At 45.2% G+C, this 16,925-nt stretch overlaps 2 protein-coding genes across 2 annotated transcripts; both read left to right on the plus strand.

The window, feature by feature from the left end:
- Positions 1 to 4,991: 4,991 nt before the first annotated feature.
- Positions 4,992 to 6,631, plus strand: LOC102449110 (olfactory receptor 5G9-like). The gene has a single exon (XM_006116950.3). It carries the CDS (start codon positions 5,660 to 5,662, stop codon positions 6,629 to 6,631), a length of 972 nt encoding a protein of 323 aa, XP_006117012.2. The 5' UTR covers positions 4,992 to 5,659.
- A 4,976-nt stretch (positions 6,632 to 11,607) lies between these two features.
- Positions 11,608 to 16,623, plus strand: LOC102449356 (olfactory receptor 5J3-like). Its single transcript, XM_075926071.1, has 2 exons — positions 11,608 to 11,624; positions 15,684 to 16,623. Exons 1-2 carry the CDS (start codon positions 11,608 to 11,610, stop codon positions 16,621 to 16,623), a joined length of 957 nt encoding a protein of 318 aa, XP_075782186.1.
- The last annotated feature ends 302 nt before the right edge of the window (positions 16,624 to 16,925 follow it).

The following is a 16,925-nucleotide window of genomic DNA, read 5'->3' on the forward strand; positions in this document are numbered from 1 at the left end:
AGTTTGTAGATGATACCAAGCTGGGAGGAGCTGCAACTGCTTTGGAGGACAGGGTCATAATTCAAAATGATCTGGACAAACTGGAGAAATGGTCTGAAGTAAATAGGACGAAACTTAATAAGGACAAATGCAAAGTACTTCACTTAGGAAGGAACAATCAGTTTCATACATACAGAATGGGAGTGATTGTCTATGAAGGAGTATTGCAGAAAGGGATCTAGAGGTCATAATGGACCACAGGTTAAATATGAGTCAACAGCATGACACTGTTGCAAAAAAAGCAAACATCATTCTGGGATGCATCAACAGGAGTGTTGTGAGCAAGACATGAGAAGTCATTCTTCCACTCCACTCTGCGCTGATTAGGCCTCAATTGGAATATTGTGTCCAGTTCCGGGCAACACATTTCAAGAAAGATGTGGAGAAATTGGAGAGGGTCCAGGGAAGAGCATTAAAAATGATTAAAAGTCTAGAAAATATGAGCTATGAGGAAAGACTGAAAGAACTGGGTTTGTTTAGTTTGGAAAAGAGAAGACTGAGAGGGGACATAATAGCAGCTTTCAAGTACCTAATAGAGTGTCAAAAGATGGAGGGGGAAAATTGTTCTCTTTGGCCTCTGATGATAGGACAAGAAGCAATGGGCTTAAACTGCAGAATGGGAGGTTTAGGTTGGACAGTAGGAAAAATTTCCTAACTGTCAGGGTGGTTTAGCACTAGAATAAATTGCCTAGGGAGGTTGTGGAATCTCCGTCATTAGAGATATTTAAGAGCAGGTTGGATGGACATGTATCAAAGATGATCTAGACGGTGCTTGGTCCTGCTGTGAGGGCTGGGGATGGGGCTTGATGATCTCTCGAGATCTCTTCAGTTCTAGTGTTGTATGATTCTATTATACTAATGGCTATTCCAGAAAGGATGCCCCTGTCTCCTGGTATGAAACACTTGAGGGGCCAAAGAGCAAGTACCTCAATAGCTTGGTGGTTATGGTATGTGGGAGAACAACAGAGCCGACCAGTGCTCTAACCATGGGGCTTTTGGCTTTTCCATAGATGGCGAGTGAGTGATCAGACATTCCATTCTGGAACTAAGAACTCTTTGATCAAATGTTCCATTCTGGAACTGAGAACTCATTGATCGGATGTTCCATTCTGGAACTGAGAACTCATTGATTGGATGTTCCATTCTGGAACTGAGAACTCATTGATTGGATGTTCCATTCTGGAACTGAGAACTCTTTTTCTGGGTGAAGGTTTCATCCAGACTGAAGTCTTGTCTACACTACACTGACTTTGGAAGTATAGCTAGGCTGGCAGAGCTGCCTCTTGGAGACCACAGTCTGTGCTGACAGAAGAAGCCTTTCTATCAACACACCAATGCCACCTCCCCGAATGTCATTAGCTACAACAGAAGTCCTCATCTGTCACAAGTGTTCTTCTACATGGAGTGTTTTACGGACATTGCTGTGCCCGCTAGGCAATAGGGGGATTATGGTTGTTTACTTTTACTTTCACATCACTGAAACTTGGCAATGTAGACATGGCCTGGTACATTTCCACAAAAAGCATCAGTAAATCACCAAGCTCCAATGTCATCCAAAAAAATGTAACACCAGCATGTCTGCTTATTTCATTTGTTCCATTATGCAAATGGGGAAACAAGGCCAGGAAAGAGTGTGGCCAAAGTTGCCCAGTTTGCGAATGGCAGAGTTGAGAACACAGCCCAAATCTTACGAAAAGGAATATGAGCTCATGTGGATACTGTGGGTTTGTTATCTTAGAGGTGACATAGGAGCCAAATTCAGAGTTGTCTTACATCAGTGTAAATCCACCAGAATTAACACTCTGAGATCCTACCAGTCTAGCTGAGCTACCGATCCAGTCTTCGGTCTTTAAATGTTTTACAAACTGATGCCGTGAAATAACTTAACGTGTCTTTAAAAAAAAACAAATGAAGCAATTTCTTAAAGCCTGTTAGGACGTGTGTAGGAACCTACCAACATACAGAGACTCAAAACTAATCTTAATTATGTTTTTTTTCTCCTCATAGTTAAACTCCTGGGATCTGAGCTGCTCCAGAGAGCATGTCTCAGAAGTCATCAAAATGTAGTAGAGCTTCCACTCCCTGGGTGAGGCACACAGTTGATCAGAGCAGAAGAAAAAGGGAGTTTGATTCCCCCCTTCCTTTGTTTCTTTTGGCAGGAGTATAAAGGAAGCAACTCCAGGTCTGAACCATCGGGTGGCTTTCGAGTCAAAGAGCTCTCACCAAAATCCAGGGAAACAGGTAGGATTCAAACAGGTAATGCATCTTTTGTGAAGTGGGATGTGGTTCACTGAACGGGAAAGAGCGGATTATCTTGCGAAGGGGAAAGTCTGTCGTCCCTTCATGTATCGCTGCCTGCCTTAGAGCTCAGTTTGCTGAACGAACTTGCAAATAGTGTAAATAATGAGGACTTTTCACTTCCCTTTTGAGTCTATTGCACAGTGAAACTGAGATCTGTGTCAGAAATTCCTCCCAGTTTTACCCTATGTAAGTTTGGTTACATTACTTTCAATTCTATCTTCATGCCCTCTTCTAAATCATTCCTCCTTCTTTTTGTCCTTTAACACGCTCTCGACTGCTTTGTCTCACCATGTCAAGGTTGCTTGACCAAGCCAGACAGATACTTCTAATATTTCCTGATATGTTATTCCCTCCATCCGACTAATCACAATTGTTTTTCTTTCACCCCTTCAGAGATGCTACGGGCTCAAGGAACATCTAGTCTGGCTTCCTGAATACTTCAAGCCAGACATTGTCCCCTGGAGTTTCCACATCCAGCTCATCAATTCTAGCTGATTAGTGCATGTCTTAGGAACACGTCCTGTCTTGGCTTAAAGACCGCAAGGGACAGAGAAGTTCCCAAGGTAAGTTACTCCAGTGGCTAACTTCTCTCTCTTAAAATTCTAGTCTGAATTTTCTCCGGTTTAATCTTCCCATCATTGGATCTCATTAGATCAAAGCACTGTCTGCTAGCAGGAATCTCTTTCCCATGTAGGAATTTGTAGACTGAGATCTCATCCTCTCTTACACTTGCCTTAAATAAAGTGAACATCTTAAGTGTCTTGAATCGTTCCAAAGAGGCATGTTTTGCTCACTTCCTTTCTGGACTAGGTTTGTCACTAGGTTTCTGGTTCTGAGGGGCCCTGATCTGGCCTGCCAGAGCTCTGTTGAATTGGGCACACTCCCTTCACGTGTCCTCTCACACACGCTTTCAGTCATGTGCTACCTCCCTGCTCTTCGATGTGACCTCTGTGTTCAGCCCTCTCAAAATTCACTGGCATGTTTGCTGCTTGATTACCTTGTAAACTCTTATTTCTCAGCTAGTTCATTTCAGCCACGTTTCAGTCGTTCTCCCCACCCCCCACAACCACCCTGGCAGTGTATGAATTAATCTAGGGTTTGATCCCACACTCATTGAAGTCAATGGTAAAACTCCCCTTTGACTTTAACAATGCATGATGAGGGGGCTTACGGAGTAAGATTTCGTGGTCAAATATTTCACGTTATGGTTATCGTTATCAAATACATTATGACTTTCCTTTAGTGGCTAGAGCCCAGATCCCAGGTCCTTGTGAGAAAGATCCTTCTGCTTTCATAGAATCATAGAAGACTAGAACTGGAAGGAACCGCAACAGGTCATCAAGCCCTCATGGCAGGACCAAGCACCATCTAGATTATCCCTGATAGATGTCTGTCTAACCTGCTCTTCAATAACTCCAGTGGTGGAGATTCCACAACCTCCCTAGGCAATTTATTCCAGTGTTTAATTTATTTTAGTCCAGTGTTTTGCTTTTGCAAAGTCCCATGGACTTTGGGGCAGCATCTTGCCAGTGCAAAGATTCTCCTGTAATTTTGTAATCTAGTAAGAAAATTAATTGTATTGGTCTGGGAAATGGTCTGGGATTTGACCTTGAAATTCTGTAGGCAATATCATCCTTTTTTTTCCCCCTCTCATATAACTTGCCTCACATAATCAAAAGGCAAAAGCCAGTCGGGGAAAGAATTGAATTCCAGAAGCCAATGACTCCAGCTTCCTCCATCCAGCATGGCGATTCATCTTCTTTATTAAAAGGCACATGAATGCCATTGAGTGACTTGTTGAGCGTTAAGGAACTCAAAAATGAGAGAATTGTGACCTCATTTATGATACTTAGAGTATGATTAACTTCACGGTAACAAAGCTTTTAACTAACTTTGTGCAAAGGGTAGGGCTGAGAAAAAGGGAGATAAGGTGGATTCTGTGAAGAAATTTGGAGGAGAAGAGGATGTCTGGCATATGGGCTGAGGAACAATTTCCATACCGTTACACGATGGAAAATATGTCCAGCTATGGCAAAGGCTCTATTAATTAATTTTCCACATGCAAAATTCTTTTCTGATCATTCTGTGTCTAAACTTCTTCCTTAGAGAGATGCCAGACAGTTTAGTTCCATCTGAACGGGAGCAAACACACCCCCTGAGGAAGGAGAACATCACCTTTGGCTTCTGTATGAAAAAACGAAAGTCAGCAACACTCCCACGGCACCGAGGTCAGCTGTCGGCTTAACTTGTATCAATATGGTTTTCCTATAGCCATATTGGAAGGCCTGTAGCCATATCAGTAGACCAGATTGAAGAGCAGCCACCATTAGCTGTAAAGCCTGGAGTCCCATGCCCACGCTCTTATCTAAATTGCACTAAACTGGTGTCACGCAGGCCTGTTAAGGAGATCCTTTCTAGTGTCCCCCACTGCCACCAGATAAAGAAACAGGTCTCAAAATGGGTAGAGAAAACTTAGTTTAACAGCATTTCGTCTGGCAAGAAACTCTTTACCAATAGTTGAGGTTGTGGAATCCGCATTCTTTGATTATTATCCTCACTTTCCTATGGTTTGTCTGTGTGATCTCTGTCTGCTTTGTAACTGTTTCTGTCTGCTGTGTAATTAATTTTGCTAGGTGTAAATCAATACGGTGGTGAGGTATGATTGGTTAGGTCATTCTGTTACTGTATGTTATGATTGGTTAGTAAAATTATACTAAAATAATTGGTTCAGGTATGGCTAAGCAGGACTCACATTTCACTATATAAACTGAGGTCCAAGAAGGAGACCAGCAGGAAAAGGGAAAGAGGAAACAGGGAAGAAGGAAAGGAAAGAGGAAAGGAAGAAAGGAATATCAAAAAGAAGGAGGGAAGACCTGGAAGAAGAACTCACCTCCAAGATATAGCCTAAGACCAGAGCTGCCAGAACTCCTCTGCATGACCGTGACGTGCAGCAGCCAGGATCCCAAGAGACTCACCTTGCTTGGCCAACAGGGGAAGTCTGCCTGCCTTTATCAGGATTGGTGAGCATGACACTGTGTGCTTAGCATGTGTATTCTGCTTGCTTGGGAATTGTCTTTAAATAGAGAATATTACTGTGTAAGGTTCTTTCAGTGGCAAAAGATCCTGCAGGAAGTTACACCCTGAGCCCTAAGAATTGGGTAAAGGCAGGTGTTTAAATTAACAAGGTTGCACCTTGAGCCCTAGGAATTGGGTAAAGGTGGGTGCCCCTAAAGCATGGAAGGGTCAGAGAAATTTGTGCAGGTAACCAACTGAAAGGCATACACTGCAGCTAGCGCATGATGTTTCATCTGTATTCTACATGCTGAGGCGAAGCACGCTGGAAATGGCTGGAGGCAACTGCACACAAGTGAGTGAATTCATGCTCACCGGATTCTCAGACTCTCCAGAAATTCAAGCCCCTCTTTTCGTGGTGTTTCTTCTGATCTATGTTACTGCCTTGGTGGGGAATCTTGGGATGATTCTGATAGTCCGGCTTGACTCCCAGCTTCGAACGCCCATGTACTTTTTCCTCAGCAACTTATCCTTTATAGACCTCTGTTATTCCACCATCGTGGCCCCCAAGATGCTGGTGGATTTGTTGGCAGAGAGGAAAGCCATTTCTTACACTGCATGTGCAATTCAGATCTGCGTTTTCTCTGAGTTTGATGTCATGGAGTGTTTCCTCCTGGCCGCAATGGCCTATGACCGGTATGTGGCCATATGTCACCCATTGCTCTACAGGGTTGTCATGTGTCCGAGACTTTGTGTCCAGCTGGTGGCTGGGTCTTTCCTAGTTGGGTGTGTAAATTCAGTGGTGCAGACAACAGGCATGCTAACATTAACCTTCTGTGGCTCCAATGTCATTGACTTGTTCTTCTGTGACATCTCCCCGCTGTTGTCGCTTGCCAGCTCGGACTCCCGCGTCAGCCACATTTTACTTCTAGTTTTGGCATCCTTGACTGGCGTGTTCACTAGCCTGGTTGTGCTCATCTCCTATATGTTCATCCTCAATGCCATCCTGAGGATCCACTCTGCCAAGGGCAGGCTCAAAGCCTTCTCCACCTGTGCCTCCCACCTGACAGTCGTCACCCTCTTCTATGGGACTGGCCTGTTCATCTATTTACAGCCCAGCACAACGCATTCAAGGAGTCAAGACAAGGTGGTCTCCGTGTTCTACACAGTGGTGACCCCCATGCTGAACCCCCTGATCTACAGCTTGCGGAACAAGGAGGTGAAGGCCACCCTGAAGAGAGTGATGGAAAGGAAAAAGTTCTTGTTAAGTATAAATTAATAACGAGATGGCCATTATTCCTAATGAGTAGAACTGCCTCTGGACTGTTTGTCGGACATGAATTTTCAAATAGCTTTGAAACCTCATTTTCTGCAAATAAACTATGCTCTCAAAAATTGCCCACAACACTAATAATTTTTATATAAATATCAGTGGTTTTGCATAGAAACATGTTTTAAGAAATAAAGCGGAGGTTAGGGATTTTCAGAATGGAGAGATGTAACTTCTGGGGTCCCCCAAGGGGCTGTACTGGGACCAATCCTATTCAACCTATTCATAAATGATCTGGAGAAAGGCAGTAAACAGTGAGGTGAGAGAATTTGCAGGTGATACAAAACCGTGCAAAATACTTAGTCCAAAGCAGACTGCGAAGAATTTTGAAAGGATCTCACCAAACCAGGTGACTGGGCAACAAAATGGCAGATGAATTTTAACATTGACAAATGCAAAGTAATGCATGTTGGAAAACATAATCCCAACTGTATGTATAAAATGATGGAAATTTGTTTAGCTGTTACCACTCAAGAGAGAGGTCTTAGAGTCACTGTGGATAGTTTTCTGAAAACATCCCCTCAGTGTGAAGTGGCAGTCTAAAAAGCAAAAAGACTATTGGGAATCATTAAAAAAAGCAAGAGAGAGCAAGACAGAGAATACCTTATTGCCTCTATATAAATCCGTACTACATCCACATCTTGAATATTGAGTGCAGACGTGGTCACTGCATTGCAAAAAAGATAACTTGACACTAGAAAAAGTACAGAAAAGGGCAACAAAAATGATTAGTCATATGAAACAGCTGCCACATAAGGAGAGATTAATAAGACTGGGAGTTTTCGACTTGGAAATAAGATGGCTAAGTGGGGATATAATAGAGGTCTATGATATCGTGACTGGTGTGGAAAAAGTGAATAAAGAAATGTTGTTTACTTGTTCCCATAACACAAAAACCAGAGGACATCAAATTCAATTAATATTAGCAGGTTTAAAACAAACAAAATGAAGTTCTTCACACAGTGCACAATCAACCTGTGGAACTCCTTGCCAGAGGATGTTGTGAAGTCCAAGACTATAACAGCATTCCAAAAAAAAAAAAAGCTAAATAAATCTATGGAGGATAGGTCCATCGATGGCTATTCACCAAGATGGGCAGGGATGGTGTTCCTAGTTTCTGTTTATGAGAAGCTGGAAATGGATGACAGCGGAGGGATCACTTGATGATTCCCTGGTTGGTTCACTCCCTCTGGGGCACCTGGCGTTGGCCACTGTCGGAAGACAGGACACTGGACTAGATGGACCTTTAATCTGACCCAGGATGGCCATTCTTATGTGTGTGTCTTTGTATATATTTTAGAAATGTCTGTCTGTCTGTCCATCTGTTTGTGCAAGAACTCGCAAACAGTAACAGCTATGGCCACCAAATTTGGTAGGCAGCTTCCTCTGACCCTAACATAAAGGGAAGTCGTGGTTTGATTGTGCCAGGACCATGGGAAGTGTCAGGAATGGGGTTGTTTTCCACAACATGGAAAGGGAGGGGCAGAGAGAGGAGGGACGTGATCCTCACACTCACCACTGGGGGCAGCGAGTGGTGATGGATACTTCCAAGCGAGCACCGGGGACAGCCACACCAGCACGAGACTGACCGGCTGGAGCTGGGGCTCTGCATGTTGCCAACCAGGCCACCTTCTATGGGTAAGGTTCCCCTCCCTCTCCCCCACCGTTCTGCAGCTACAGGGTCTGGGTACTGCCCTCCCCACCCTGCTATGGGGCCTGCTGATTCCTCCTGCCCCGCACCACGTAGGCATGTGGAGATTCTCTCCCTGCTGTGAGGCTCTTATAGGGCCTAGAGATTTTCCCCTCTGCCCCCAACACGTCACCTGGAGCATGGGGATTCCCTCCCTCCCCTTCTCCTCCCACCTCACAGCTCCTCATGGGGCCAGGTCGTGCCCTCCTTCCCCTCCCCCATGTGCTGCTCCTCTCGGGGTCAAGGGATTCCCTCCCCCATGTGGCTCCTCACCATGCCTAGAGATGCCACCAACCTGCCCGCACCGCTGCTCTCAGGGCCTAAGGAGTCCCTTTGCCCTCCTTCCCCAATCCCCGTGATTTCACCTGCACAGTAGAGATTCCCAATTCCTCCTCTCCCAAGCTTCTTCACCCAGGGCTTGGGGATTTCCTTCCCCCCACCCTCGCTCACGGGCCTAGTCGTGCCCTTACACACCCGAGCAACGCCCTGTAAATTTACTACTCTCTGTATAGATTTGCACAGCATTGCTCTGGTCCTTCAGGACAGGGGGCTGGGGAAGTGGAGGGTGCAGGGAAGGGGACAGAAGTGCAGGAGTCAGGGAAGAGACAGGGGTCCCCAGAGCCAAAACTAAGGTTTTCTGTGCCTGTGGCCCTCCCCCTGCCCCCCAAAAATGATAAAATTCTTAATTTGTTGTATTAATTGTATTCATTGCACATGTTGTTAATTGCACATATATTGAGATTGCAAATAGATGATAGTAAAGATATAAGTGAAATAATATTTTAACTTTCTAATTTTTAATTTTGCACCCCTAAAAGTCCTGCGCGTGGGGTGAGTGCCCCACTTGCCCCACTCTTGTTATGGCTCTGAGGGTCCCTGGGCAAGGGGTGGGGGTGCAGGAGTCAGGGCGGGGGGCTGGGAGGTGTTGGTGAGCTTCCTGGGACTGGTCGGAGTGGTGGCGCCATGCAGCCCAGCTGGCAGCTGCTCACCGGGGACTAGCTGGACCGGCAGGGACAACCCTGCAATCACTTTTTCGTTTACAGGATGGGAATTCATGAGATTCCTCCCCCATCACTCAGAAAAAAAGCTGAATTCCTCTGGCCTGGCTCCATGTCAGACCTGGCATGTGTTTCATGCCATTGCTTGCCGGGAGGAAGGTCTCCTCTGCTCTCCCTCAGCTGCACATGATGCCTACACGCCATGAGTCATCTTCAGCCCAGCAACACGTATCGCTCAGATTCTCCGCAGGGTTTTAATCCCACCTGGTGGAGCAGTTGTACAGCACCGAGTGCCGCAAGGCCCTGATCCTTGCTGGGCATTTTTAGGGCCTACCATCCCATTCTCCACCAGCTCCTTGCAACAGTCGTGAGGGTCTCCGAGAGGTCTGTAACATCCTTTATCCAACCACTCCTGGGAACCCGCCTCCACAGCTCTGACAATGTGGCTGAATTTTGTAATACATTTAGCCCTCCTCGTCCTAATAGATGCTTCCACCTTGCCCTAGCAGCGCCTCTCAGCCTGGGTCTGCAGATCCTGCCCGCCTCCTGCTCCTGCGTATGCCCTTTGCCAACCTCAATATTTCTGCAAAGCCAGGTTGGGTTGTCACCAAGGGGTGGGGAGTCACCAGACCCTGCACCCCCCATCCTCAGAGGTGACTCTGAGCCAGCAGGTGGAGCAGAAGGTTTTTTAGTTGACAGGGACACCACAGAGCACAGACTTGTCAGCACAGGAACCAGAAGCAGCCAGCATCATCCAACCTCCTGTATCCTAAGCCAGCTGAGACTAACTCACAGACTCAGCAACCACTCCCAGCCCTGTTACCAACCCCGCCTCCTCCTTTGTCCTGCTTCCAGGGCGAAATTTGTCACCTGGTCTCACCCTCTCCCAGGTTCATGTTACTGGAAGCCTGGGTCATTGTGTACATGCTGGGACTGAAGCAGCCTCCCTCAGTGAAAGTCACACCCGAAATTCCCATCCCCCTCTAGGTATTGGGTGCAGTGCCCAGGGAAACTGAGGCACAGACAGGGGGTGACTACAGGACAGTAGAAATCACACGCACCATAAAAGAGTAAATACAACCCCCACTTCATCACAAGGGTCAATGCGGTGACTGAGCTGGTGCCATGGGCCCTTTCTGCCTTGCTTTGCTAAGTGTGTGGTTAAGGGCCAGGGCATAACAGCAGAGCATGTACACGGCTCACGCCTCCCTAGGAGTGAAATGTTTCTAGCAGCCAGGTAGGAAACCAGGGTTCACATCCTGTGTCAGTTGGTGAGTGGCAGCTGGAAATGCTGCAGCCTCTTTCATCTGGATTTATCTGGTGGAGACGTCTCCCAGCCCTCGGCGGCTGTGGGTCCATTTGCAAAGCCAGTGGGAAAGCCCAGTGCTCTTTGTATTGCCTTTTGTCCTGTAGGAAAAAGAAGAAAAATAACTTGTCACAAAGTCTTGTCTGATCATGTCCCATTAAGATCCTTGGCCAAACTTGTCAGTATAGGTTGAACCTCTCTAGGCCAACATCGTCAGGACCTGACCGGTGCCAAGCCAGAGAATTTGCCACACCACGGGAGGTCAATACAGTCTAATAGCCTTATCAAAACTTCCTCTGTTTTGTGGGCTCTGAGAAGACATTTTAGGGGTAAATTAGAGCTAAAAAACAGCACAGAGCACTGAGGCTACGTCAACACTGCACAGTTATTTCGTAATAAGCTATTCCGGAATAGTTATTCCAAAATAGCTTATTTTGAAATAGCACATCTATACTGCAGGGAAGCCTCAAAATTAGTCCAAGGCAGGCTTCCCTAATGTAAACGTGCTAAGGAGGAATACCTTAGAATGGGCTTGGTATGGGGCTATTTCAAAACAGCAGCAGTAGAGTGTCTACACATACCTTATTTTGAAATAACTATTTTGGAATAGGCATTATTCTTCGCAAAATGAGGTTTACAGAAGTCGGAATAAGCCGTCCGTAATTTCGAAATAATGGAATGGCTGTGTAGACGCTTGCATAGTTATTTCAGAATAACGGCTGTTATTCTAAAATAACTTTGCTGTGTAGACACACCCTGAGTGTCAGAACTGGTGTCTGTAAACAAATTTAATGGGACCGCAGGAAACTTGGCCACACCCATGATAAATGGACAGCTGGCTAACTTTAAAATCATGCCAGACCACAGATGTTGCCAGAGCAGAGAGCGCCAGACTAGAGGGCTATGTCTACACTGGCATGATTTTCCAAAAATGCTTTTAACGGAAAAGTCACGTCTAGATTGGCAGGCTGCTTTTCCGCAAAAGCTCTTTTTAGCGGAAAACAGTACTATGCTGTCTACACTGGCCCTCTTGCGCAAAAGTCTTTCGGAAAAAGACTTTTGCCTGAACGGGAGCAGCATAGTATTTCCGGAAAAGCACTGATGATTTTACATGAGATCGTCAGTGCTTTTCCGGAAATTCAAGCGGCCAGTGTAGACAGCTGGCAAGTTTTTTTGCAAAATTAATGATTTTGTGGAAAAACTTGCCAGTCTAGACACAGCCTAGAGGTTCAGCTTGTAGTAGCAAAACTGGATCACTTTGTATATGGCTTGTTTCCAATATGAAAGACATGGAGATAACTGTCTGTTTTCTGTATATCTTTACACCTGGGATTAGAGTTCCTTCCCTAAATCCCAATGTCACAAGAACCCACTAGACTTCCCAATTCCCTATGATACCACTCCAGAGTTAATAAAAGAAATGTCACTCTTGCCAACCAGCAGGAAAAGAAGGCTTACTAATAAATCCCTTCGTAGGTTCCAAACCAGAAACGGCTCCGTGTCTGCTTGTCTCAGAATAAAAGAAGGAGGAAAAACAGAGATTCCACAAAGCTATAGGAAATCCGGTCAGTTTCAGAATCTTTCTGCAGGTACACCAACATTTCAGTGTATGATTTACAAGAAGGGAACAGTATCTTACCCTGAGAAAGGAAATTCCACTTTCTGCTCAAATATTTCTCTATCCAAAGATAAGGCAACAGCTTTTATTATCTTATGGTCTCCATGTCTGTCTGTTGTCTGTTGCCTTTTGTCTTATAATAGAGATTTGTAAGCTTTTAGGTACACGGGCTGTCTTTTTTTGTTAGGCGTTTGTACAAATTCTAACCCGAAGAAGTCCTCGTGTATGACTTATAGTCTGAGCTATTACCACAACTCCAAGTTTTATTTTTATTATCCCAACCTACTAGATCTTTAAGCCTAAAAAGGGGGAAGCTAAATTCAGAAACAGATCCTTGTGAGTCACTAATGAATCTTCATCAGAAACTGATACCCGTAGGTTTGGAAAGTTAGGAGTTTTGTTAACCCCTCTGCAGAATCCTTTTGCTTTAGGAGCTCCAATGTACTTGTTTTCCTTTGGCTTTCTTAAAATTCTCACTGTGCCGAAGAGCATGGTCTTCTGGAAGTCCTTGACTATGATGTCTTGCAGTCCTGAGGTGTTCTTCAGTGACTCATTCATGGGCTTAGAGATTGCTGCAAGTTCACCTACAGGTCACTGTTTTTGTCTTTTAGTTTTCCATAGTCATTCCTCTCCATCATACGCTTCTTCATACTTTGCCATCTTCTCCTCTGGTGTCTCTGTTATGTTTTTCTGCAGATATGGTCTTAACATGGACTTGGTAAGTTATCTTTTCTTCAACAGCTGTGTCCAGCCTGTTTGACAATTGCCAGATCTGATGAAATCATTTCCTAGATCTCTATTATATCTCCCCTTACTCACCTCTTTTCCAAGTTAAACAGTTCTGGGTTTTTTCCTCTCTCAGAGAAGTTATTCAATACCCCTAATCAGTTTTATTACCCTTAATTGTACCTTTTCCAATTCCACTATATCTTTTTGAGATCCGGTGAGCAGAACTGCATGTAGCATTCAAGGTGCATAGTGGCTTTGTGATATTTGTTGGGTTTTTTATCTATCCCTTTCCTAATAGTCCTTAACATTGTTAGCTTTTTTGACAGCTGCTGCACATTGTGATTTCAGGAAACTCTCCATAATGACTCCAACATTTCTTTTTTGAGTAGCCACAGCTAATATAAACCCCATCCTTTTGCATGTGTAGTTGGGATTACAATTCCTGATGGGTATCACTTTGCATTGATCAATATTGAATTTTAGCACCATTGTGTTGCCCAGTCACCCAACTTTGTAACTCTTCATAGTCTGCTCGAAACTTAACTATCTAGAGTAATTTTGCGTCATCTGCCAATGTTGCCATCTCACCATTTACCCATTTATTCAGATAATTTCTGAGTATGTTGAACAGCTCTGGTCCCAGTGAAGATCCTGGGGAGATCCCATTAGTTACCTTTCCCCATTCTGAAAACTGACCGTTATTCCTATACTTTGTTCCCTGCCTTTAATCAGTGACTCACTCATGAAGTGATTATTCCCCTTTATTTGGCTCTGGTGAGGCCACATCTGGAGTATTGTGTCCAGTTCTGGGCCCCCCACTATAGAAAGGATGTGGACGCATTGGAGAGGGTCCAGCGGAGGGCAATAAAAATGATTAGGGGGCTGGAGTGCATGATCTATGAGGAGAGACTGAGGGATTTGGGTTTGTTTAGTCTGCAGAAGAGAAGAGTGAGGGGGGATTTGATAGCAGCCTTCAACTTCCTGAAGGGATGTTCCAAAGAGGATGGAGAAAGGCTGTTCACAGTAGTGACAGATGGCAGAACAAGGAGGAATGGTCTCAAGTTGCAGTGTGAGAGGTCTAGGTTGGATATTAGGAAAAACTATTTCACTAGGAGGGTGGTGAAGCACTGGAATGGGTTACCCAGGGAGATGTTGGAATCTCCATCCCTAGAGGTGTTTAAGTCTCGGTTTACAAAGCCCTGGCTGGGTTGATTTAGTTAGGATTGGTCCTTCCTTGGGCAGGGGGCTGGACTTGATGACCTCCTGAAGTCTCTTCCAGTTCTATGAGTGGATCTTGCCTCTTCTTTCATGATAAAACTTGTCCAAACATTTTAGTAAAGTCCCAAGACATTATGGCTACCATTTTCTCTGCATCTATTGAGGGTAGCAGAGCTATTTGAAGAGGTGCTTATGACCTCACAGAGTTCAGTGGGGCTTCATACTCATGCCCCGATGAGGATACGATTGCAGGTTTGGGACCTAATATGGTTGGGCCCGCCCAAAAAAAAGTCATCAGATTTATCTGGCAAAATCTGCATCTTCACTGAACCTTGAAGGAGGCCAGCTCCAAGTTGAAAACTGACATTTTTCTTCACTCAGCACACAGTCAACCTGTGGAACTCCTTGCCAGAGGATGTGGCAAAGACTAGGACTTTAACAGCGTTCAAAAAAGAGCTAGATAGATTTGTGGAGGTTAGGCTCCATCAATGGTTATTAGCCAGGATGGGTAGGAATGGTATCTCTAGCCTCTGTTTGTCTGGAGATAGATGACAGGAGAAGCATCACGTGATGATTACCTGATGTGTTCCCTCCCTGTGGGGCACCTGGCATTGGCCACTGTCAGCCAACAGGATACTGGACTAGATGGACCTTTGGTCTGACCCAGTATGGCCATTCTTATGTTCTTAAAGGCAAAAAATGTGTCCAAGGAAGTATTCAATTCAAGGCCTCAGTGATTGCTGTTTCAGCCACTCATCTAGCTAACATGATGCTCTTTGATCCTAAACTATATTTTAATCGTCCTTATTCACCTGTGAGCCCTGAGGAGCTTAAATATGAAAGGTCAGGGGCTGGGGAGTTTAAGGTATTGATTTCAAGGCGTATTAGACGCCTAAATATCTGTACAAATCTGGGCCTAGATGACATGACGTAACGACTGAAATAAATGTAACTACAAATCCAAGAAGCTTTTTATATGGCATATTTTAATTGGGTAACAAGACGGTCACGGCTGGAGAGAAAGCAATCTGAGCTGCATCTTGAGAAGGAACGTGAGAGAGGTTGCACCGGACCATATTCAGGCATAGAATATAACAGCTCTGGGAAAAAGAATTCCTGGTGAAAGAATTATTCTAGTCATCATATTGTTTTCCTAGGGCAAATGACTGCTGAGTATCGATTCTATATAAAAGATCTTTGTATCAATTTCTATTTTAGGACTAAACAGTCCCAGCTGTCATCTGGGATGGAAACGGTGACTTCCACTGGCCAGCAAGAACGGCATCAGATCCATATTCGGTGTGAAGACCCTGATGGTCTGTATCAGCCCCACCCTGAAGAGAGATTTGGGGAGCAGATTGAAAAAAATTAATGGCAGCTGTTTTATGGTTTCCCTCTGTAATGTACCATCAGAGACTGTGCCCCAGAGACATGGCTGGCAGAAACTGTACCCAGATCACCGAATTCGTTCTCAACGGCTTCACAAATCATCCGGATTTTCAGGGTCTTCTCTTCATGGTTTTCCTAGTGATCTATGTCATTACCCTACTGGGGAATCTCGGAATGATCGCATTAGTCAGGATCGAGCCCCGACTTCACACCCCCATGTATTATTTCCTCAGTAATTTGGCCTTTGTAGATCTCTGTTATTCCTCAGTGGTCGCCCCCAAGATGCTGGCGGATTTGCTAGCAGAGAGGAAAGCCATTTCCTACACTGCATGTGCGACTCAGCTCTGTGTTTTCTGCATGCTAATCGTCACGGAGTGTTTTCTTCTGGCTGCAATGGCCTATGACCGGTATGTGGCCATATGTCACCCACTGATCTACAGGGTTGTCATGTGTCCGAGACTTTGTGTACAGCTGATGGCTGGGTCTTTCCTAGTTGGGTGTGTAAATTCAGTGGTGCAGACAACTGGCATGCTAACATTAACCTTCTGTGGCTCCAATGTCATTGACTTGTTCTTCTGTGACATCTCCCCGCTGTTGTCGCTCGCCAACTCGGACTCCAGCGTCAACCACACTGTGCTTCTGGCCGTGGCCTATTTGACAGGGGTGCTCAGTGGCCTGGTTGTCCTCATCTCCTACATTTTCATCCTCAATGCCATCCTGCAGATCCGCTCCACTGAGGGCAGGCTCAAAGCCTTCTCCACCTGCGCCTCCCACCTGACGGCCGTCACCATCTTCTACGGGACCGGCCTGTTCATCTATTTGCAGCCCAGCACAAAGTACTCGAGGGATCAGGACAAGGTGGTCTCTGTCTTCTATACAGTGGTGACCCCCATGCTGAACCCCCTGATCTATAGCCTGAGGAACAAGGAGGTGAAGGCTGCCCTGAGGAGAGCAATAGAGCGGAAAACCTTCTCTTTAGGTCTAAATGCATGACCAAAGGCAATGAGCTTTCATGGGTGAATACCAGACCCATCTATCCTATCTCACTGAAAAAAAAGAAAAAAGAAAATATGGAGAGAGACCATTTCATAGAACTAGAAGGGACCTCGAGAGATTATCGAGTCCAGTCCCCTGCCCTCACAGCAGGACCAAGTACCATCCCTGACGGGGAGAGATAGCTCAATGGTTTGAGCATTGGCCTGCTAAACCTAAGATTGTGAGCTTAATCCTTGAGGGTAGGTAGCTTCTCCTTTGTTTTATACTCACTATCTCCTTTCCCAGATTATTTCTTTCCT

This window comes from Pelodiscus sinensis, chromosome 4 (genome assembly GCF_049634645.1).
Source record: "Pelodiscus sinensis isolate JC-2024 chromosome 4, ASM4963464v1, whole genome shotgun sequence".
Lineage (NCBI taxonomy): Eukaryota > Metazoa > Chordata > Testudines > Trionychidae > Pelodiscus > Pelodiscus sinensis.